This window comes from Myzus persicae, unplaced genomic scaffold (genome assembly GCF_001856785.1).
Source record: "Myzus persicae strain clone G006 unplaced genomic scaffold, MPER_G0061.0, whole genome shotgun sequence".
In the NCBI taxonomy this organism is placed as follows: domain Eukaryota; kingdom Metazoa; phylum Arthropoda; class Insecta; order Hemiptera; family Aphididae; genus Myzus; species Myzus persicae.
This window is the reverse complement of record NW_019101013.1, coordinates 398,624-423,823: the sequence shown is the minus strand read 5'-3', so window position 1 is coordinate 423,823 and position 25,200 is coordinate 398,624. Positions and strand designations below refer to the sequence as shown.

Genomic DNA, 25,200 nt, shown 5'->3' with positions numbered 1-25,200 from the left:
TCTCAGTCACAATACTTTTTACAGCCATAACCGCGCCCTTCTCCACATGCTCAGAACATTTAACTCCTACCTTCTAGATTTACTCTATTCAATATTTTTATTTGAAGGTATTTATTATTATAGTAGGTACATTATATTACTGTTTTGTTTGCATTGTTGTATTAATTTATTTAATCCGTTTAACACCTTTTGTCACTGCCATTTGGAGTAAATAATTAATAGATAAATTACTAAATGTACAATCAAATCTTCATTGGATAAATACAATGAGAAAAAATATATACCAAGCACTAAAGAAATAATTAATTTTCTATTAATTTGTAAAACAGACAACATTTACAACAGAAACTTTTCAAAAATATTAAGGAACATTTTTTTTAACCATAAATAACTTTTATAAAGAATACAATAAATATAGAATTGACATTTACATTAAATTACGATTATAATTTCCTCGTCTCCGCCTGACCTGAAACATGAAAATAAGCTTATCAAATATTTATCAAATATTGAGTTTGAATAAGTTGAATTAATTGGTCAAAACTACCAATAATATTCAAAGCTCAATAGTTCAATGACTTACAAATGGTAGAGAATAAGAAATTTTTCTCATTTCCTTCAGTAACTTCCAGCGGTAAACCCATGTCAATGGTATTGACACTAAAACCATTAGTACTATAACTAAAAAAAAAATTAGGCAGAACTTATATACATGTCTTATTACTGATAAGTGATTACTATTTACATAATTTGTGTTTTCAATAAATAATAAATACTATTAGTATTTAATAGTAATTTTAAAGTAAATAATAGTAAGATGTTTGGTTGAAGTGAACTCCATTTTTTAATATTCACACACAATCTATATTAAATGGAAATATTACCTCCACAAAATTTTGACTTTTAATACCCACCAATTAAATACTAAGGGTATTTTTATTGTTTAAATTAATATGAAGAATGTTTTATAGTTTGTTTTAATAAGTGTATAACTGTTTAAGTAAAATTTCTAGAGAAATTTGTGAGAAATTGATATCCAAGAACTAAGAATTGGCCTGAACCTAAAATAATACCTACATACTATAATATTATTTTTTTAATAGAATTTGGATAATTTAGGAGGTATTAAAAAATTATAATAATAATAATTTTTATCTACTACCTATATTGATATTATTACCTGTATAAAATGAAGTACCAGACACTTCTTTTTTCGTAATTGGTATACCCGTAAAATTGTCAGAAATCCCATCTTTACCTAAATAGTTTATTTAACGATTATTTTTCATATAAAAATGATTAATGTCAATATTACCATGGAACTGTTGTAAGGTTGTATTATAGTTTGCAAGTGTCACAGATTCTTCGATTTGTTCGGTAATTGATAATATCGGTACTTCTATTTTAATAATTTTTAAATTAGATTCAATTGATTTATTATTTTCTGAACTCATAGATAGCTGATTTTCAACAGTATTTGTAGTTGATATAGCAATTAATTGATATGTTCTACACATTTCTGTATATGTGTGATCATTGAAATTCATACAACACACACCTTTAGAGTATGCATAGATTCTTACTCCACTCTAAAAAAAAAGTCAATTTTAATTTATATGAAATAAAATTACCAATTAAACAATGAGTCTTAAAAATTCTTAAATATCCAAACTTAAATTTGAAGTATTTTAAAATCTCTGTATATTTTCAAACAAATGTCAACAGTTGATGATTATTGTTTAGTCCACAACTTCCATGACAAGGTATGGCAATGTAAAAAATTGTTTAATACCAGAATTTCAATTTAACAAACTAAATATAATATTTAATACACATTATTTCTGGATTAACTTAATGCATTTTATCATTTGTGAAAACAGCTGGGGTATTTATTTTTTAGTAACTTAATGCTGACTTAAAAAAATATTCATTGACTTAAGTTGAAGTGGCCTTAATTTAAATCACCTCATGGGTTGTAAAACCGTAAACAACTCCTTCAATATATATCTTTCCAAGCAGTCGTGTGAAAACTAAATTTATTAAAATATTTAAGAAAGAAAAACTATTCAAGGGGATATTAGGGATATACTCTGCACACCCCGAGTGCATGCCTTTAGTAAGTTTATAGAGACATTTGAGATGGAATTTAAAAAATATGGATTTTTTTTAAAAATTGATTTAAGCTTCGACAACTGAGGCCATTAGCTATAGGTTGTGGTACTGTAGGGTTTTTGGAACTGTAGGGTTACGGAACACGTGTGTATTTGTTTAGCAGAATTTCTAGTGGGCCTGGTTGGGGGATGGCGGCCTCTCTCTTCGGACACTGTGACTGCCCGGAGAGAAGTGCCGCCCGTGACCGAGGTTCAAACCGGCGACAGTGCGCGTTGCAATCGACGCGTTATCCACTCGGCCACTCCGAAAAATATGGATTATTTGACATGGTAAACTAACATTTGTTGAAACAACTTGAAATGTTGATAATTTTTCTGTCGATTTGGTGCATACAACAATAATTTCCATATTTGTGAAATCTAAAACAAATATTTTTAAAATATATATTTTCATTGGATAAGGTAGTTATTTTAACATAATTCTTATTACTTTTATCATTTGTATTTGGAAAATTAGCAATTAATTGTTTCTTAAATATATCATATCCAAGACTCATATTTCCAAAATATATTGATCCATTTAAACTGACAGATCCATTGCAAAAATCTATTTGATAATTTGTTTTTGTTGAGTTATCTATGAACTAAAAAAATAAAACATTAATTCAATTAAACATAATCATTGCAGCACACTATTCAATTTCTCATTGTGACCGATACCCACCACACACCATAGTAAATTAAATTTGTGTTCAATAGAACTATAGAAGCAAATGTGTGTTGTGCTTTAATATAAAACATGGTTATTTTATTGATCCGTTATCAAACTTTAGTAGAATATTATCTGTGGTTGTACATTTGCATTTGCATTTGCATTATGCTAGATTGAGCATCTATAAATTCTTATGTTTGACTCATAACTTGCATAAAAATCAAAATATACAAAAATCCAATGTACATAGACAGTGTGTAACTAATACAATGTCATACAAAATAATTACCCACAGATTATGTTCTTAACTTTCACTTTGATAATAGGTCAGTTCACTCTAATACTTAAGCTATCACAAATATGGTTTGACCAGACTCAAAATTTAATAATTGTATTACACTTGAATGAGACTGTAAGAAAAAAAAATAGAGCAAAGATATTCTCTTAATACATTTTTACCGCTTAAAATGATGGATTATTAAAGAATCCATATTTGTAAGCTTTTCTTTTTTTTCTTTAAAGGATGAATTTAAATTTGAGTAAGAAATGTGGCAGATTAATTTAGCAGAGAAGTTAATAGTGCATATAAACAGCATATTTGAAGAATGTTGAATATTTAACACATATAGGTTTTTTTTAGTAGAAAAGTAAATTTCATTTTAAATAATTTATAATATTGCACTTTTTATGTAATACCCTATAAATTTAAAATTTAAAAATATTACAATATTAAAAGATCTATTTTAAAAGTTTGTATAATATTAAACATATATTAAATTTGTGTTGGTAGTTATCTAAGAAAAGCTTTATAGATAACATAGTTAATCTTAAACTCAAATTGTTTGTTTTAAATGTAAAAATGTTAAACTATTAAAACTAAAAGAAAATATCAATCAAAAAAGTAAAAACTGAAAGTTATTTCATACACCTCAACTAAAAATATATTATTGAAGAAATTCTACAACTCTTAATGATTTTGTGAAGAAAAATAATACAACTAAAATCAGTTGTATAATATATTTCCTATATCGTCTAAGGCAGCGGTTCTCAACCTGTGTTCTTCAACCCGAATAAAATAAAAGTATACATTATTAATAAGTAAAAAAAAGTTCAGATGGTACGAACAAATTTTCAAACTAGGTAGTTGGCACGTGAATATAAAAAGGTTGAGAACCACTGGCCTAAGGTATTTTAGGATGATTATAGAATTTAAACATAAAATAGTCAATAATATGAACATAATGTTCATTTATTCATTATATCTTATTTGATGAATCTTTCTTTCCTAGTCCGCTCTAGACTCAAAAACTAGTGGACCGTTTTCATGATTTAAGTACAAACTATATAACCACAATATTTAAAGTGCATGTTTTAAAAATAATTTTGGATAATTTTGTAGAACATTTTTTTTTTGTTAATTCTACTCAATATGATCTATTTTTATTTAATAATAATTAATAACTATTGTATAATCAAAAACAAAAATGTATTACAAGTGCATTTTTTTGGGATTTTAGATCATTGGTTTTTTTATTGGCACTTAATTAGTGCATTTAAATCTGAATTATTTTTATAAAAATTAAATTTTAACTTACATTATTAATATTCAAGATATTATTCAAATCTATGGTTGTATTGTTTGTAACATTTTGACTAGATATTTTAAGAGTTGCCGCACACTTATCCTTATCAAATTCTACCAATTTTCTGCTGCATACAAGACTAGTTTTCCATTCAAAATTGAATGTGCAATTGTTTACATTGTTCTCAAATATTGGTTTTCCCTGAATAGTAGTAAGAAAAAAATGTTTGTATATTAATTAATGATAATTTTAAATATGTCACTAATGAGTTAGGTATATTGAATTTGTTTTTTTACTTCATTTTCAGTTATATCACATATAAATTTTATTATTGTAGAATACTTTGTGTTTTTTATTTTTAATCTTGAATCAGTACAACTATCTCCATTTTTGAAATACATTTCAACAGTTCCCGCTTCATTTATTTTAAATGGTGTTAATTGATAACCAATATTCTGAAAAATATAAGCAATATACAAGTTAACGAAAGCAAATAATTTATTGAATAACTGTTGTTAGCTTTAATATTAGAAAGAATTCACTTATTTCAAAACTTCAGTATAAGGTAAGGTAACCTGTATATTATGTATGTTAGGTTTTTTACAATACCTATATTTTAAATTGAGTTAAGAGAACTCCTAAATTGTAATATTTTATATACTTAGGTATAAGTTATAATTCACTTAAAAATTTAAATATTAAAAAATCCAACATACACATATTATTGTTAAACTCTTAGATTTGGCTAGACTTATTAATTTAACACTTATTACAAATTTCAACATTTAAAATTAGAAGGGTCTGAGCAATAACCAGACAGCTCCATTTTTCAAAACTTTTCAAGGAACATAAAACACACGGGTGTCTCAACAGAAAAAAAAACTCAGACAGGTTCCAGGTATATTATATTTCCCACACAGGTGGTCTGATTTGCCTTGTTTTTATACAAAAATCTCGTAATTTTTTGCTTTATAAAATTCAATTAAAACTCGACTTCGGCGAAAAATGAAGCTGTCTGGTTATTACACAGACTCCTTCAATTAACCTTATTTAATTACTTGTCTTGTCATGAGGATGGTAAAAACAAGACTTGCCATTATAAATTAATTCTATAGATCCTGACCAGTGTTTATAATGATCTAACGTGTAACGTGGTCATTAGTCAGGTCCTCTAACATAACAATTACAATTAAGCTACAGTAATCATAATAATACAAAAATTATATAACAGCTGACTACTTGAGTGTGATCCCAAGTAGGGCTGTGTCCCTGATTTCATTTAATAAAATAAACTTATATGGCTATCATGTCGTATGCGCTCTACCTAGATTGCAGTCTACCTGTGATTATGAGACGCTTGTCGTATGCACTCTATACTATATGTAATTCATATCTTTACAGTTTATTATGTTATAACCTAAGCTTCACAATTACAGGACGCTTATTGTATTTTTATCTTTACTATCGAGAATTAATGGTAATAAATATTAGCAATATTTTTTAATGCATCGTATAAGTCTTGATCGTAGATAAAATTTCAAAATCACATACCCAAAGGATTGAAAGTTTGTGGAGACCTCTGAGACTAAAAATTGTGAAAAATATTTGTGGTACAACTCCAGATTTACTTCCAAGGTATAATATTATAATATAATAATAATATAATTACATACCTATTTATAATATAATAACTATTACAGGTATCTTATTGAAACGTGGTGGAGAGGTATAAATAAAAGTGACACATTGAACGCATTTCTGAGGGACATGGCAGAAGTATTTTTATTTTTGTTTAAAGTTTTTATATTTATAATTAATAATGAAACCAATAAGTAATAACGAGGCAACGATGAACGTTGATAATATTATATAATAATTTGTAACTGCAATACCTAATATACTACTTACTTATAAAAATGTTTGTTAGTCATTTTAACCAATTTTACATAATCCCATTCATGACTTATTACAAGAATAAATTGTCTAAAATCTTAATATAGTTGTAGAGTAACACGGTAAATTGACAGATTAAAAAAAAAAATTATAGTAATAATGTTCTTTAAAATTTGATAATAGGTTAGTTTATTTTAATAAGGCTAATAACATAAAATAGGTTCTAAATAAATGCAAATTTACTTTGTTGAAAGTTTATAAGATGGAGACAACACATGAAAATAAGACACTGAGATTTCCTATTAACAAAGTTCAAACTCAACTTAAAAGCCATTCTAAAAATCAAAACCAAAAAATTTCAAAAAACCACTTACAAAACCAAAACATTTAAAATATATGTTGGTTTTGGATCAGCTTGCTCAGAATTTAAAATAGCATAGAATTCAATTTGCTAAACTAAAATATATATTTTACAAATGTATAAGAAATATTTACTTAACTTTTTTTTCTTACTTACATAAATTGTATTATTGACTTCCATTATTCCTCCAATACCTTCTGCTCCGGGTATACATATGTTTAGGTAATACTTTCTTCCATTAATAATAACTATATGAGTTCCTTTAATCGGTGTTAAATCGTACAAACTTATATTACATTCCAACTATAATACATTAATAGAACATTTGTTAGTCCAATGTCTTACTTTATTTTGCAACAACTATCTTCCTAACACAACTATAATTAATGTATTTTTTTATAATCTTGTAACCATGAAATAGATATGTATTACTTATAAGTTATTACTTTAAAATTAGCTTTATTAATGGTAGTACTTTCTTATAGCCTATATTTATTTTATTGTAGAAGGCTTATCTTAAAATATATCCTATGCATTTTTAAGAGAACGCTACACCCCCATGTGTTGTCTGTTGTCTGTCTTACAAATGTAAAACATAGCAAAAACTGTTTTACGCGGGGAAAGAACCAAGAAGGTTACAGTAATAACTAAGAAACAACATTTTCACTACATAAAAAGGAGAACTTTGGCTGTGAACTATCGTTTTCATTTTTTGGATATCAAAACAGCAAAAAAAGTTATTCAAGTTTGAAAAACACAAAAATAATGGATTTTTAAACAATGAAAACTTTTTTGTGCAAAGTGATATCAAAAAAATACATCAATTTGGAGTCTTAACTATCACTACAGCCTGAATGGTTCAATCCAGAGCAAAACAGTTAGTACATTTGTAAGACAGAGACAACACATATAAGGATAGCTTCCTCTTAAGTTTGTTTTGAAATTGACAAATACAAATAAAGGTTGAGTTCAGTAAACATATTAAAATTCAAAATCTTAAAAATCTCATTTAACTAATAATCCATACGCTCATACATTTCTTTTTTCAACCAGTCTTGTTTTTTTTTATTAAATATATAACTTTAATATTTTTATGTGATATTGTAATTTATGCATTTTTTAATACATTTCTGACCCAAAATAAATAAAAAATACAAACTTTTTCATCACACATCTCTGGATCAATACTGAGAACATTAGTCGTACAATTATTTTTCGCAACTTTAGATGTTTGTAGCTTATACCCACAATAAAACATAAACCTCATTAGAACTGTTGTATTTCTATTTTCATCACAAACTGTATTACTTTTATGATCAAAATAAAGTTGGTTTTGCAGAGTATATATATTTTTCTGTTCATTGACAAACAAAATTATTGTATGTCCATGTGAAGATGCATTGTTTAAACAAATTCCTGTAACATATAACCATAATAAACCAAGGCTCAGGACTTAAAGCATTTGCTTATTTTTGTGGTTTGACAAAAAATTTAGAAGAGTAGTACGGAACTCAATGTCATGTTACAGTTCAATTATGAAATTTTAAATTGCTTTTCCTAACAATTTATTGAAAAATGCTTATTTCCAGTTTTTCATATTATTATTAGTTTTTTGCAAGTCTCTAATTAATTATGATTTATAATTATGGCACTGTTGTGATTTATGAATAAACATTGGGACTTGTATTTGCTAGCTCATCTATTAATTGGCTAAATTAATCAATTTTTGTTGCGGTTATTTAAAACAAAATTTCAAAATATCTATAAAAAGTTTAATACTGAAGTTAAAATGTTTTCAAAAACTTAAAGAGGATTAAAGTTTTTGATTTTTTTTTTATACTTCAAGTTTAAAAAGGCTAGTAAGTGGGTTAAGTTTTGGTGCACTTTAGGTGTCTAGTCAATGGAGGCGTTAAATTTTAATTCAATGGTATGAAATTATTGTATATGAAAAACCACTCTGAGCGAAAACTGACAGACCATACAATAATGATGCCTATAATAGTACTAAGTATATGCAATGATATCATTGTGATTAAAGTAATTTTTTTTTTTATTAGGCATTAGTACTTCGATAGGTTAAATTCATTTTTGCCAAGAAAATTACATTTTAAAATGTCATTGTGTATGTAAAATATAATAGTATACTCTAAAAGTTTCAAGTAATTACAAATAATATTTTTTAACTACAACAAAATAACTACCGTCATTCTTGGTTTTAACATGTAATTTCCTCCAAATTTGAAATTAAAATGTGTACAAAAATAACTGTGTTTATACATTTTTTTGGATTTGTTAAGTATAGTATGAACTATTAACAAAAATCCTTGTTTTAAATTTTCAATCCTTACTTATACAATTTGAACATTTTATAATTTTTTAACTTCCATACAATATATTGAAAATTTTCGAGATTTTGATAAATTTTGTCAGAATTTGAACTTTAAATGGTTATAAAATAAACTGTGCCTATGGACCATTAATATTTCTCAACTGATATTATGACTACTAATGAGAAACCTTGAATCTTCAAGCATTTTGGCCCAACAAAAATAATTTTACTGTCATTTATAGAAAAAAAACTAAAAAAAATTGACAATTTTAAATGTCTATTAAGAACTCAAAATATTTTGAAAACAATGTCATAAATAGAAAATGATAAAATAAAAATTTGTTGATGATTTCAAGTACCTACAGTAGTCAGTAAGATATTAATATTTATGAATAACAAAAAAAATAAGAAAATTATTGATGAACGAGAATTTGTTAATTTACAGGTGAATATCCACTGTCTAACATCAAACCCTTTCCAGTCAACATTTTGACTGAGCAAAAAAATTTTAAATCGACGATTATTTTTAAAAAACTTATAAAACTATAAATTTTTTTATTTCTATGAACAGCTCAAAAAAAAGTCGCAATATTTCAAACATTAAAAACATTCTATGGTGTATAGAAAGTTGGTAAAAGAAGCATTCCTTGAAAATTTCATGAGCCTAAGCTAATATTGAAGTGAATATTTTATGAATCTACACTTATTTGTTTTAGTTGCAAAAAAAAATTTTGATGATTTATTCGAAAACTGATTTTGCATAAAAAATGGCAGTTTTTCCTTAATTTTTTGTTGGTTTTTCCTGACACTTGAAACTATTGGGAATTTTTTTACTTTCCAAACTTCGTTTATAACCATTCAAAAACATGTTATATATTCCTAATCATATTTGAAGATTTACCTGAATTATAATCGACATCATCATTGTTTTTGGGACAAATATATGTGGTATAGTTTAATCCATCAATTTGTATGTAAGTTGGTTCTAATGTATCATAATTGTTTATTATTTCTCTTTTTTTAATTTGTTGAGGATTAGGACACACCAATGGTGTGAACCATTGGAATATATATTTATGATTTTCTTCGGCAGTTAATACTGGGCCCTACATAAAAAAAATGTAATTAACGTCACAATTATCAGTTATAAATAATGCCTAAATTAAATGAATAAGATATTTTCATTTTTTTTAATATTATATAAATGTGATACATGGGCAAATCATATATTTTTCTTATAATTTTAATATACATTCATATTTACAATACTTACATGAATTTTATTTGAACATATAAATTCAATAACTGAAGAAACTATGTGACCATTATAAAAACCATTATTCATTTCTAATATTATTTTATTTCCCTTTTTTTGAGGGCTTTCCTTCACATCGCCAAGATTTCTATATCTAAAATAGTATTTATAAAATATAATATACATACATTGAATTAATTGGAAAGTCGATAGCTCTAATTCAAAATATAATGCAGATACCTATTGTAATGCAGTTTTTGAATGAAATGTATGAGTATATGAATAATAGATCCCTTTTATGATGGTCTAAAAACATATAAAAATTGATGTCACAACTTTTAATATTTTCTTGTAATTCAAAACTGTAGACACTTGAAATTTTCACAAAATATTTTTAGCATTTTCCATACATAGTAAAATGTTCAAAATATTTTGACAGTTTATGCTATTTATGGCTATGAGAAATTTTTCTAAGGTACTTTTCTGTTATCCCTACTACCACTCGATGCCATGACTACCGCAACCACTCAATTCCGTTATCTCGACTACTAAAGTCATATCCAGATAGTTCTATATTTTAATACATAAAACACATGAATTGTCATTTATATAATAATGTATATTAGTACAACGTCATCAAAATTATCACAAAACGTCAAATTAAAAATTCTAAAATTATCACAGCAGTTGACTAATTATTCACGCATGTAATTATTCCAATCAACAACCGTACAATAACTCATATCCAAATGCTTTTCACAAAATTTAAGGAAGGTCAATTCTGCACTCCAACAATATGTCAATATATAAATCGGAGTATTGTTAAAAAAGACAGACGACTATTTTCAAACCAATTACCCATACACATATTGGTTTTATGCTGACACGTCTTGACGTTGCATTTCCAAAAATTTCTTTTTTACAAATTTTTTTTATGACCGTTTTTTGCATTCACTGTGCCCCGGAAGTAAGCCCTTCTCTTGAAAAAATTAAATCGCATCTTTTCCACTGTTCGGTAAATTCCACAGATTCATAATTATTTGAAAATTAATAAATACAATAACGAAACACAACAACTGTCAGCAACAGGTAATCGAGCGAATTGCAGTCGCAGCACCAGCGTTGTAGTCGAGATAACAGAATGGAGACTCACGGTAGTAGGGATAACAGAAAAGTACCTTTTCTAATTTTGTATATTATTTTTCAGCTAGAAATGGGGAGCTATATTAGTCATATAAATTATTACATAAAAAAAACTGCACTACAATATCTGCATTTTATTTTGAATTAGAGATACTGACTTTTCAATTAATTAAAATACTAAATAATTATTTTTATTAACTAGGAACTTACATAAATATAAATATTATAGTATTAAATCACTCTTACCGGTTAGAATATAATAAATCATTATGGTCGACTAAACAGACTCCACTATTGAATTGACAGTTTACACCATTAATATCATTATTAATAACAGAGTGACAAACATTTAAAATAATTGTTTTCTTTTGCTTAGTGATAATTTCATAATTACTGTTCAATTTAGTTAATTTACTTAGATCAAAAATATTTCCCAATCGATCATTGACTGTACAATTAATTTTTAACGGTTGTGTACATGCATATTTTGTATATACGATGAATTCAAAAGTACAATCATCAAAATCCTAGTAAACAAAAAGTACAGTACTATTTTAAAACAAAATACAATAACTATTTGGCTCTATTCAATGCATCCACAACATAATACTGTTAACATTTTTACGAAGTAAATATTAAAAATACTTCTTATAAATTGTCAGCTTGGTTATAAAAGTAAAACATTTTTTTTCTGAATACTTTTTTAAATTTCAAGGCTAGTTTCAAGCAGTCAAGTCTCAATCAGGGCCGTTTCTTAGAGGGGATTAGGGAGATAGATCCCCCCGCCCAAAACTTTTTTTTTTTAGTGCTAACATGCATTTGATAAAAGTATTGGTAATGACTCATAGGCGTGTCCACGGGTCTTGCCTGTCATGCATAGGCATGACCTACGAAATTTGATCTAAATTTACAAACTTAATTTAAAATCTTTAAATTCTAGGGTCATACTCTAACAGAATTTTTTATTGGTGAGGGTTTATTTTGTACAATTATATATAATAATAATACATAATATAATATTAGGTATAACAGAAAAATAATGAATAGTAAATAATAATTGAAAAATAAATATATATTTATTAGTAATAGTTTTACGCGATAATTTGTTCAATAATAATTAATAAATACTTGTAAATTAAACTTCATCGATAAATATCATTGAATATAATATTATTATTTATATTGATTAATTTTGATTTTGTAGTATCAAATACTGAAAATCGAATTATTTGAATCATTCGAGTAGGTATTCGAATATTCGAATTATTTACGGTTACACTTTTCGAATTTGAATGTACATTACACCCCTAGTGTACATAGACAAGTATACTCATTCGCCCCTATGCACAATATAACTCTGAACAATAAACCATACTTTTTTCTGATGGGAAGTGTTTTCTTTGATTATATTATATAATTGTATTATGTAAGACAACCGTAAACCAGTTTGTATTTAATCGTTAATTGGCAGTTGTCACTAGTAGCCAGTAGGTACTAGGTGGTAAATAGTAAACAGTAAATGATAATACTTGTTGTACACATTATTCATATAAAATATTATTATTATTATTCTTTTTGATTAGTCAAACGTTAATTTATACAATGGAACAAAAAAGGAAAAACACTTTTGTTTCTTATATTGTCAAAAAAAAACAATTCATGTGATAAAATTATAATTGATGATCATACCAAGGTGAGAAATGAGAATGACTTAATTATTTTTTAATTTTTTTGTTCTGGTGGGGGAGGGGATAGGTTACAGTAAGTAACTGAGGTGTCCAGATTTTTCTAAAACGTATAATCCCCTATCCCCCAAACCAAATTCTAATTACGCCACTGGTAATAATAACTAGAATCTCAAAAGCAATAAAAATAAATTTGCATATATTTTTCTAGTTATAAACACACCTTAAACACTCCGAGGAAGAAGAAAAAAATTTGAGTTATCTAGATTCAAAATATTAAATAGGAATGTAATCTATATAGGTAAACCTTCCAGCAACTGTCGTTTCTAAATTTAATCTAATTTTAAATTAAAATAAGTGATTATTCAATTCCTCGGTGTATTTTATAATAATTATAGTTTATAGTTTGAAAAAAACTTTAATAATTTAAGCAAGTGCTTGAGTTTTTAACTCTTCTAGGGTTGATTGTAAATATTGTATTTGTAACAAAATTAATGAAGAAATTGCATTCACTTAAATACATATTAATCTAAGAACAATACTAACCTTCTTGTATTCAATCCATTTTAAATCTGAGTAATCACACACAAATCTAATAATAGTGTGACTGTTAGGTCCCTGTCCATTATTAACACATTTTTCTCCATGCATGGAAATGTAGATGGAACCATTATCAAACACTATCTGTTCAGTAAATATCCCTATGTTCATTTCAGTACCATCAACTGACCAGCATGCAGCTGAATCTAAAATACCATTACATGGTTTTTGCAATGGACCACAAATACTAAATCGAAATGATGCGCTATCTTCAATGTCCTTTTCAAACGTCTGATATTTTAAATTGCTAATATTGTACAAAGTTTGAGAATACCATGGGTGTGTAACCATACATTGATCGTTTCTCTCAAACTTTAAAATAAAATAGTTAAATTTTTAAAACATAAGTAATAAAAATACATTTTTTAAATTTATAACTACCAATATTTCACATGCTTTAGGGGTTTTCCAATGAAATGTATGTGTACATAGAGTGAAATTGGTTAATTTGTGTATGAGTTTCGTTTCACCAGAACAAGTTAAATTGATAACAGTTGACCACTTGAAAGAATTTTGACAATTATCTCCATCTGTCAACATTATAAATATTATAAATATTATAACTTGAGATAGGTAGTCACTTTAACTACATTACCACACTAATTGTATAAGTCAAAATTTGTGGTATTTATAGTTTAAATTAATACCACTTTAAAGTATTTTTTATTTTAATATTTTTAATTACAGTTAACAACCTACAATTCTAATTTCATAAGCTCATATTCGAATCAAGTAATTAATTATTTTACCTGTATAATTCAATATTATTGAATTTCCGTCATAGTAAGGACCAATTTGAGTTGACCCAATAGAAATTCCTTTACCTGTACTATCCACATAACAAGCAGAAGTTTTACCATTGACTATAAAAGAAATGTATATTTTTAAACACATTTATTTCCTAAGAATATTTTAATACATCATAAATAGTTTGAATTGTTTACAAATTTAATAACCTGTACATGAAGTTGGAATTTGTCCATCATATTCATTTAAATAACCACAAATATTTAAGTAAAAAATTCCGCCATTGTTTCCATCAATAATTTTATAATTGTCTACTCGCTTGTGTAAAGGTTTTAAATTGAAACGAGCTGCATATTTTGTAATTACCTATGGAAGGCATAGTAGAAATGTATTAATTTATACTTTTGAAAATACTGGGGTGGTATTTTCATTAATATTGAATACCATCAAATTAATATGGCAATAAACAACAAAATATATTTAGTGATTTGCTGTTTATACAACATACAACTTGTGTAAAACAAACATAATCATTTTAAATAGGTATAATACATTATGTATTTATGTTCAATATTGTTTATAATTTTGATGCAAAATGTGCATGTAAATGTTGACTAGATTACATTTTTTAATCATATTCTACTTTCTTATAATTTACAAACATGTGATTATAATACTAAATTATGGCACATTAAACCTGTCACACTTTAAAAAAAAAAACGATACAAAAAAAAATATAAAAATATATGGACATATGGCTGCTAAAAAAATCAAGTTGATTAATAATATTACAGAACTCAGAAAAAATGTAAAATTTAAAAAAAATTGCTTACTTCGCATGATATCATTCTTGGTATACAAACAGCTGATGTAGCTACTTCAAAATATGCAATATTAGGGGAAATTGTTTTTTCTTGGTGATTTTCGTCATTTAAATATTTTGGTATTGTATGTTCAGGTGCTATATTTTCATCACACTTAAAAATAAATTCAATTCTTCTACCTTCTATTATATCAAATTGCTTTCATTAAAAACATTAAATTTCATGACAATTTTTATTTTGCTTTACAAACTTTTATTTTTAGTAGCTTTTTCGTGTTGGATCAATTTTAAGACATTACTATCTGTATCATACAGAAGTTGATCATTTGCAAGCTTTCCAACAGCATACACTTTAGGATTTTTGATATCAGTTATATCGCATATTGTTGTGATATTACCACCACATTTGTTGTTGTCAGTTAGACGGCCACAGATATTGAGCTCAAATTTACGATTTTGGTTTTCAACCAAATAGTTATTGGTTAAACGTCGTAAAGGATTCAAATTAAATCTTGAAAAATAAATACAATATATATTAGCTTATATTAAAATAGAATGATATTATTATTTTTATTTTTTTGTAAATAAATGCTGAAAATTGTATTGAAAACACATAAAATTGGAATCAACAATACTAAAGTCTAATTCCCTATGTTTTGATGTACCTACTACAACTTTGGATAATGTTATAGTATATGAACATAAAACTAATGATCAAATAAATAATAACAGTTTGCACATTTTTAAATTAATTTTTTGACTAGGTACAGTTTAATCTCCATCAATAATTTAAATAACATTAATATATCATCATAAATATCTATTGTTTCAACTTTTGTCAGCATGTAGACTAAAATTTGTATTTTAAATGTGAAATTTCTCTTCCCAACTCCCAGTTTGGATTTGATCTACCCACTCAAAAATCCATCAAGTTCATAGAGTTGTAGATGCAAATTCGTATGCATTAGAAAAAAAAAATTATATTGCACTTATGTTTTTCTCGATATCTCTCAAGCATTTGATAGGGTCTGGCACGACGGGCTCCTTTTCAAATTGAAAAAATGTTTACGTCCTGTATACTTCCTAATAATTCTGTATCTTTCTGGCAGATATTTTAGTACTTGTTTCGGTGAAACCCTCCCCAGTATAGCCAAAATATTGGCAGGTGTTCCTCAAGGTGGAATTCTTTCGCCTGTGCTCTACAACATCTACACCTCTGATCAACCCACCTCCCCGAATACACTAGTCGCCGACTATGCTGACGATAAAGCTATAATCTCAGTAAATAATGACCCGGTTATTGCTTCCAGCCATCTTCAAAATCACGATCACCTCTCCCTCATGGAAGAATGGTACACTAACTGGCGGTTGAAAATAAACCAGTCAAAATCTGTACATTGTACTTTTACCCTAAGACCTACTCCCTGCCCAGCTGTCTCCATTTATGGTACCTTTATTCCAAACTCTCAAACAGTTAATATTTTGGACTAACTGTAGATCGTAGAACCTGGGCCCACCATATTAAGTCTAAACAACTAAACTTAAACTCTCGATTACGTCTTCTTAAAACATTTATTAACAATAACAAGTACACTAATATCAACATAAAACTGCTCATATATAAATCTTTAATCAAACTAGTCTGGACATATGGCATACAGTTATGGGATAATGCAAAAAAATCAAACGTAAATAAAATACAAACATTTCAAAACATAGCACTCAGGAAACTTTAAAATGCTCCTCCTTACGTCTCAAACCACACTATTCACACTGATCTAAAAATGAAATTGGTACATGAAGAAGCTATAGCTCATTACCGACGCTTCCACAATCGTCTTTCCTCTAATAGCAACCCGTTAATACGAAATCTCGCAATCCTTTCTATTCCTGAAAACCCACCCAGACGTTTAAAACGAAAATGGTGTCGTGACATACTTGTTCACACCCCTCCCATCAACTAATCCAAAATCAAAGCTTCAGTTGTTTAACTAATTTTATATATAAAAAAAAAAATCAATATTGAGCGCCATTAGTGGATGACTTCTCACATCAAGCGTATCATGTGTAATTTACTCTAACCATATAAACTTATTGTGCCCTTAAGGTATAGATTATTTATCTCAAATAAATAATAAAAAAAAAATGTGAAATTTTAATTGAGAAAATATTTTAATTAAATTAATTAAGTAGCTAACAGGTTGCAGAGCATAAAGGATATAAATCAATTAATAATAATAAATGTTTTTTTTTTACTTTTTAAAGACCTTAAATGTTGCCTGGAGTCACTTAAAACTCATGCGTACCTGAAGTCAGCCAGTTTATGGGTTGACTTGGAACAACTTTCAACTTTTCAAAAAGTTTGTTAATTTGGATTAATGTTGATTAAAACGAAAAATTCCAAAGTGGTCCATTTTTATGGTAAAGCTAATTATTAGATAATTCATTAATATTATAAATAGGCTATTTTTTAAGAAGTATAAAAAGTTTTTAAAAAAGTAAATACATTTATTTGTAATATCTATTTAATATTAGTCTATAGATTTTCTTATGAGATTTTGAAATTCCAATTGCTTAACCTACTTAATATAATAATGTGTTGATATGTAGAATTGTTTCTTTAACAATTTTCACATTTGTTTTATACAACATTTAATAGCTAACTTAAATATTTGAGTTCGAACAATCCCAAGTAAAAATATATATTAGGTAAGTACTAAGTATATAGTATATTTTATTATACTTAACATATATTTCATAATATTTATTTGTATCATAGACTTTTAACGTAATAATAATATGATTATTTTACTTATTATAGTAGAAACTGTTAGTAACATTCATGCAAATATTTAAAAAAAATATTATTAAATTGTTTATTTCAAAATTAAAAATGTTTCTTATGTATGTTTGAAATAAAATAGTTACTTAAAATGGGTATGAGGTATTGTAACTTTACAAACATTTCTTATATCCAAATCATCTACTGGGCAACCAACTGCTGAAGTCAATTCTATAATATACTTGCAATGATTAACATTTAGCTTAAAATCAGTTTTATTTTCACTCATCTGAAATTAAATTTGAATATCAAATGACATACATTTAACAAATACCTAAATTCACAACATAAATATTTTGCTTTATAATGGCTCCAGTCAAATGGATATATTTGTGTAAATTAATAAGGATTACACATCTAACCTTGTATGATTAATTATTATTTATTATAATAAAATATAGTCCAATGAAATATGCTCATTTTTTATAATTAATATGATTGGCATAAGTAGTGTACATTTGCAGTAGGAACAATTAGTATTTTTAAATTACTTGTTATTTTGTAATATTTTACTTTTAAACTTTTGAACTGTATAAGGCACAAATAACGTTTTAAATTAAAGAGGGAGAAGACTGAAGTCCTACTACTAAGAACAAGCTCAAAAACTATTATTAAAAATCTTTATTTTATTTAAAAAAAAATATTTAGCAATATACTTTTTGTATATTACATAAAAAATTTAAAAAATGTGTCTCGCCTGTTAATTAGATCAGTAGCTGTACTCCTCCTTATGACCTTATATAATACAGATAAACATCTTGGTGGATCACATACGAAACAAATACCCAGTGTCCCAGTTACAAATTATTTAAGATTCAACTATAATATAATTAGATAAATAAGCACTAAGCAGTTACACAGTTATATTTGGAATTTGCTACTCAAATTGAGCTCTATGAAATGTAACCTGAAGGAATTAGATGAATAGGTAAACAGAACTGTATAAACTTAACCTATGTTAGTTAACTGAGATTTAAATTTCTAGAAAATATAAAAATATAATACCCAAAATATTACACATTTTCATACTTAATGTATTAAGTATAATATGGTTTTAAATAAAATATAATTTTGAGTTATAGTAAATAATATACTTATTTAAATCTTAAAGCTTACATTTTTATTGCAAGTAAACATTAAATCTGTTGAGTATTTTTGATTTTTTTCACAAATAGTATTTCCTTCCAAAGACAAAACCAGTCGATCTTTATCATCCAATTTCACTTCTGAAAAAGAAAAATTATGATATTTAGATTTTGTTTATATTATATTAGGTATATATGTTTTTTAAAAGTATTTCAAAATCACAAAAATCTGGATATTATTTTATACTTATGAATTCATAAAATAATATATTTAAATAAATACATAAAATGTACGTCCCATTTCTATATAGGACACCGAAAAAGTTAACAATCCCATAGAAGATGGTCAAACATAAAAAAAAAGCGGGTAAGTGGATGTCGCACTGTCTGCGGTACATTAGGCGTCTAAGAGGTCTCTGTAATGGGTGGTATTAAATTTGAACTCAATTATATCAATTATCAAATCATTGTATATGAAAAACGGGTATGTACATAAAAAATTGGTGATATCAGTATATCACAACAAAAACACTTCGTCGAACTACGTGTAAAAAATGGCTAAGTAAAAAGAAACAGATCTTTGAGCACTATAGATATGTGGTAACATCAATAAATCTTAAATTAATTTAATTTAATTTAAGTACACTAATTTCGTTTCAATAATTTATTAATTTGGCGAAAAATTATTTTGAATAGAAATTTCGATTAAAATATTTTAAATTATAATGAACTCTAATGTCTTTTGCTAATTTTGTTCACGTTATTTCGTGTGCAGCATCATATAAAGTAAATTATTTCTTGTCCAGCAAATCAATTATTGAAACAAAATAAGTGTACTTTAATTCAATTTACTTAAAATTTATTTATGATATCACATCTTTATAGTGCTTAAAAATCTGTTTTTTTTACTTGTCCATTTTTTACACGTAGTTTGACGAAGTGTTTTTGTTGTGATTATAAAATAGTTAAAAATAAACTGACTGCAAGGCAGTAGATTGGGGGGTTAGGGTTCAACCCCCCCCCCCACACACACACACAATTTCTAACTAAGGCTTTGAATTTCATATTATATTATATAATATAACATATTTATACTCAACCCCCCCCCCTAAATATTTTTCTAGCTACGGTCTTGACTGACTGACTGACTGAATCTTCAGTCTTTATTCAGAATCGTTTGTTATATGTAAGGTTTAAATATGATTTATCAATCAATTCAAATTGAATACATCAATTATTACAGTAACCAATAAAATTATGAGATATACTTGACACCTATCAATTACTCTATAGTACATAAAGTTCCTCCTTTTTTTAGAAGGAATCAAGGTAGTCTACAACCATTGATATAATATGTGATGCAAGCCTACTTAACATACTTTTCAATGGACAAGATTCGTTAATCTAAAATATAAAAATTACTTTTCCGACCGTTTTTAGGAGACCAGCTAAGCCGCTAAGCCCCCAGAGCTCTACCACCCTACGACCAACAATTTCCTTCAATGATTAAAAACTTATTTAAATAATTAAATAGGACCTACCTTTAATTTTGGATCCAATATCTGCTTCTGTAGAATATTTTTTGTATTTAACTAAGCATATTTTGGACTTCATTCCATCGCAAGTTGATGTATGTTCATTGCTTTTGCATAACTTAATATTTAAGAACATATCATCAAACTTGTTGAAGTTCACTTTTTGAAATCCTTCAAAACTTCAGAAAAAAAATGAATAGCCAAATATTCAAATATCATTGAAATCCATAATATATGAAATATGAACATAGAACTTATTGATTTAGAACTATTAGAACTATTAAGAAACTCGATGGTAAGAACAAAATCTATGTTCGTAAATGGGTTTCTTACGATAGTTCAATTTTTAAGCAAGTTATGCTTTTTTATTATAGCTTAAATGAAAAATGCCCATAACACACTTAAAAATTGAACAATGCATACTAAAAAACTAATGTAGGAACACAGATAATGTTCTAATCATCAACTTTCATAATAAGTAGATTCACTCAAATTGTTAAACTATCGGAATTAAAAGTGTTCTGCTGAGCGTAAATACTCGTATTCTATGTTACACGTTTGTAAGACGGAGACAAAACAAGTGGATGTGAACGTGTGGACTGTGGAGTCCACTTTATGGAAAAAAATTTAACCATGTTTCAAAACTTCTACTATGAATTATGATATTTGCTATTATTATTTACTTAAATAAAATTATTATCTAATACGTAATATCGCATATTATTGTATAATTGTATTATTAAATAATCGACCATTCAATTTTGATGGTCGAAAATAACTATGGTTTTTTTTTCATAAGCGCTTGAGAATAGTTAAAATAAATATATCCAAATATCTCTCGGCCGCAAATTAAAGAAGCATTTGTGAAGCCGGTAACACGAATAATACATTTTAATATTAATAGCTATTTATAATCTATAAATATAAATACAATCGCCGATTTCTGATTACAATCATTATAGGAACGATGCACAGAGAAATAATAATACAATGGTATTATGGATTAAATATACAAGGTTATTGCAATAGTAATACTATATCAATTAATTTAACTAAAATCACAGCATAAGGGGACGACCATAAAGTACTAACTACTTTTAGTTAATAGGTCTATGGGGACAACCTATACTTAAGCTATGGGCTATAGTGCTGTACTCTTAAGTTCGCTGACATTTTATTTTGTTTGATTCGCCATGTGCAATAACCATGTATATTTAAGCCATGAATTGTATTACAATTTTATCAATCGACGAAATTAGATGTTTAAAAGAAAACATTGTTCGTGGGGACTTAAAACTTTTACGTTAAAGTATTATACATTTTACTGAACGTAATATTTTCAAAATAATTAGATAAATTGCATGCGATTATACCTATTTAAACCATGAAGCTATTCATACTGTTCTACAATAAAGGTGGTATTGACTTAAAAATTTATATCATAAGTCAATGATATAATATGATAGAAGTACACTATTATAAAAAATTAGTATTAATTAAAATTTAACATATCCAACTTGTCCCCCTTTTTTTAACTTTACAAAATTTCATATGTGGTTTTTTTTCGGGAGTCATTTTTCTCGGTGCCAAAAAAATGTATATTTTTTTACGTTACAATTTTTTCTTAAATGAATGATAAACCATATATTTACATTTCATACTCCTAAGCAGAACATTTGTCTAAAAATGCTGATAAAAAATATAAAAATTAATTTTGAACGAGTACCTATTACCAAGTTAATTATTTATTACTGAAATTGGTATTTCAAGATAAAATGAGTGAGCAATTGGTTCAAACAATTTTAATTTGGTAAAAAATTGTTTTCAACATTAACTTTTTAAGAATAAAAAGTGTAAGCTAGGGTACTAAAAGGCTACTAATAAAGGTACAATCACCTTGTACATTATGTTTACCGACTTACCGTGTCAAATCGAATTGAATATCTTTTCCGTTGTGTTTCAGATTGAAAATACAATCTTCACAATGTATGGCAACGGCATACGCCATAACTATTAGACTCAAGTTATATAACATCATACTAGAGAACAAATAGTGAAATAGGTAGGTAAAAACAACCAATTTTTATTAATAATGACACATTGCATTTCCATATACCTTATACCTTATTATAAGGTATAATGCACATTGCCCGATATTGGACGTCAGTGGCGTATTTTCAAGTATTTTTTTCTGAGGGGGCCAGGGGGGGTCCAAAAATGTTTTTAATTCTAAAATTGTATAGGTATTTGATATTATAACATATTACATAGTTATTTATTTATTGTTTTACTTAACGTCTTTGCATGAACATCATCTACATTATCAGTGGTGTATTGGTACGGATACGCGGGTATACGCCGTATACCCGTCAGCAGATTTTCTATTTTCTGCGTATACCCAATGTAAAATATCATTTTACGGGTATACGCTCTTAAAATAACTCGAAAACCAATTATTCATAGGAAAAATTGTTATTTTAATATAATAATGAATTTTAAATTAAATTTATTAATAACATTTTGAAAAATAGATGTTATTAAAATATTATGTAATATTACCAATATGGAGTATGAATGCTCAGTCCATGGTTCTCAACCTGTATTATGTCATTTATAAATTATAACGCGCGGCAAATGTGTTTCTTGCGATGTTATGTTTTTGTAACCACTGATGTTATTAAGTGTTTATCAGGCTATGGCCAATTAAATGGTTTATGGTGTTTATTTATAGATTTATTTATAAATTATTGTTACTGCAATAATGGGTATTTTCCTTCTTGAATCTTGCTATTCGAGTTTACGACTTATTGTACTTATCGTAGTATCGTTTGACAAAGAAGAATGAATACTAGTCGGTTCCATTGATGATCAGTGTTAATTTTAATATTATTATATTAGTAAAAATACTGAAAATTTAATAAAGAAATAAAATAAAAATAATATAATATAAGAGATTAAGTCACCTAATTATTGTAATGATTATTGACTACGAGCGAAGCGATAATATTTTTTTTTGGTAGATTATACATATTTTATTAGTGCGTATACCCATAAATATATTTACCAATACACCACTGTACATTATATTATAATATATATAATGTCAAATTAAAATTTCAATATCTTTAGTTACCTATGTTTTTTTTGGGTTCTGTGGGGTCCAGTACCCCTGGATCCCTCCTATAAATACTAAAATACGTCACTGTAAGTCGTATATATAATAATTAAAAATATATTATTATTTAAATGTTCGAGTTGAGAATTTTCTTAATGTCTTCATGTGCTTATGTCCGAACACAGAGCCCAATCCTTTATTAGGTACTTTATAGTTAATACAGCTGGACGCTATTAAAGTGATCCACGATCCACTGCACCGCGGCCTTGAACACCGTTCCACAAGTGTTCAACCACATAATAGTTTTAAGAAAACTGGACAACAGTAATAGTGTATAATACCTACCTTAGTAGAAGCGACAACGCCAACAAGAATCAAGCATGACACAATTCGTGACGATAAAATAACGACAAAAACGGACTATGGCGTTCTTCTTCTTTATTTTTATTTGCACGGGGGAAGCTGTACTATAAAACGCTAAAACTATAAGTTATACTATAAAACTGCCATGATATAATAATTATTAAATCATGAAGACTGCAGAATGCTGAACCTCTGAGAAATGACTGTGTTCGTCGTTCGAACTCCGAACGTTGACTATGGTAGTATGGCACTATGGTCTGTCCGCTGTCGTCTGCGCCCCGCGAGACCGGCAGCTGACTCAGTCCTCTACTCCTCTGCCAAGTACCTACCCATACGACATATAGCTCAAAAACTGCAGCACAAGCAGTGCTGCACGCCGCACGTAGTTTCCCTAAACAACATTGAACATGGTATAATCTTGAATTTTTTACGGTCAGTTACTCAGTTTTTTTAGTAACGCGACGTAAATACTATATTCTGCGATAAGACTGCACTAAACATTTCACATTTTTGCATAAACGGCAAAACAGTAAAATATGAGCGTTCCGTCTTCATCAGCTGCTGTATAATGTATATGAGTATATGACTGTATTATTATTTAAACTTTAAACATGTTGCCGACTTGCCGTGGCATGATACCTCCACAATGCTACCAATCGTAGTTGGCAAGGACTATTGAAATTTGAAACGACGAGAAAACCATGGACGATTGTTTAATATTTTAAAATTGGTAGTGTTATTGTTCTGTCATTATATTGCTTATTAGTTATTGTATTCATGGATGACGGACGTGTCTGTCGCGGCCGGTGGCCAGTTTATCGGTCTCCTACAGAAGAAGTCATGAATAGCATTTACTATATGTAGTATGTCTAAATGTCTTATGACTCATGCAATAAGGCTATGGCCGTTGATTTTATAATATCAATGCTATGACTAAGGACTGTAGTCTATGTCTTTTGACAATAAGACATTCATACCTAATAGTAATTTTACTAAATAACGCCCCTGGTGAAAAGCC

The 25,200-nt window shown here is 27.2% G+C and overlaps 1 protein-coding gene across 1 annotated transcript; it reads right to left on the bottom strand.

Annotated features, from left to right (window-relative positions):
• Window positions 1-339: 339 nt before the first annotated feature.
• Window positions 340-24,469, bottom strand: LOC111027281 (cation-independent mannose-6-phosphate receptor). Its single transcript, XM_022305598.1, has 24 exons — window positions 24,165-24,469; window positions 22,627-22,743; window positions 20,711-20,883; window positions 19,201-19,310; window positions 18,171-18,313; window positions 15,494-15,753; window positions 15,253-15,425; window positions 14,629-14,785; window positions 14,422-14,535; window positions 14,054-14,202; window positions 13,619-13,984; window positions 11,634-11,914; window positions 10,263-10,398; window positions 9,891-10,095; window positions 7,820-8,076; window positions 6,817-6,963; window positions 4,703-4,861; window positions 4,419-4,607; window positions 2,602-2,755; window positions 2,452-2,531; window positions 1,316-1,589; window positions 1,181-1,258; window positions 584-681; window positions 340-469 (listed from the first exon to the last, which is right to left on the bottom strand). The coding sequence occupies exons 2-24, from the start codon at window positions 22,740-22,742 to the stop codon at window positions 428-430; spliced, it is 3,861 nt and encodes a 1,286-aa protein (XP_022161290.1). The 5' UTR covers window position 22,743; window positions 24,165-24,469; the 3' UTR covers window positions 340-427.
• Between the last annotated feature and the right edge of the window lie 731 nt (window positions 24,470-25,200).

Excerpts from the sequence above, each read along its gene's own strand:
- LOC111027281 (XM_022305598.1), bottom strand. The coding sequence starts at position 22,742 with ATGATGTTATATAACTTGAGTCTAATAGTTATGGCGTATGCCGTTGCC. Across the intron at positions 18,314-19,200 it reads TGTTTACTTGCAATAAAAAT|ATGAGTGAAAATAAAACTGA; the intron begins GTAAGCTTTAAG and ends ATTTAATTTCAG. Across the intron at positions 4,608-4,702 it reads GTGATATAACTGAAAATGAA|GGAAAACCAATATTTGAGAA; the intron begins GTAAAAAAACAA and ends ACTACTATTCAG.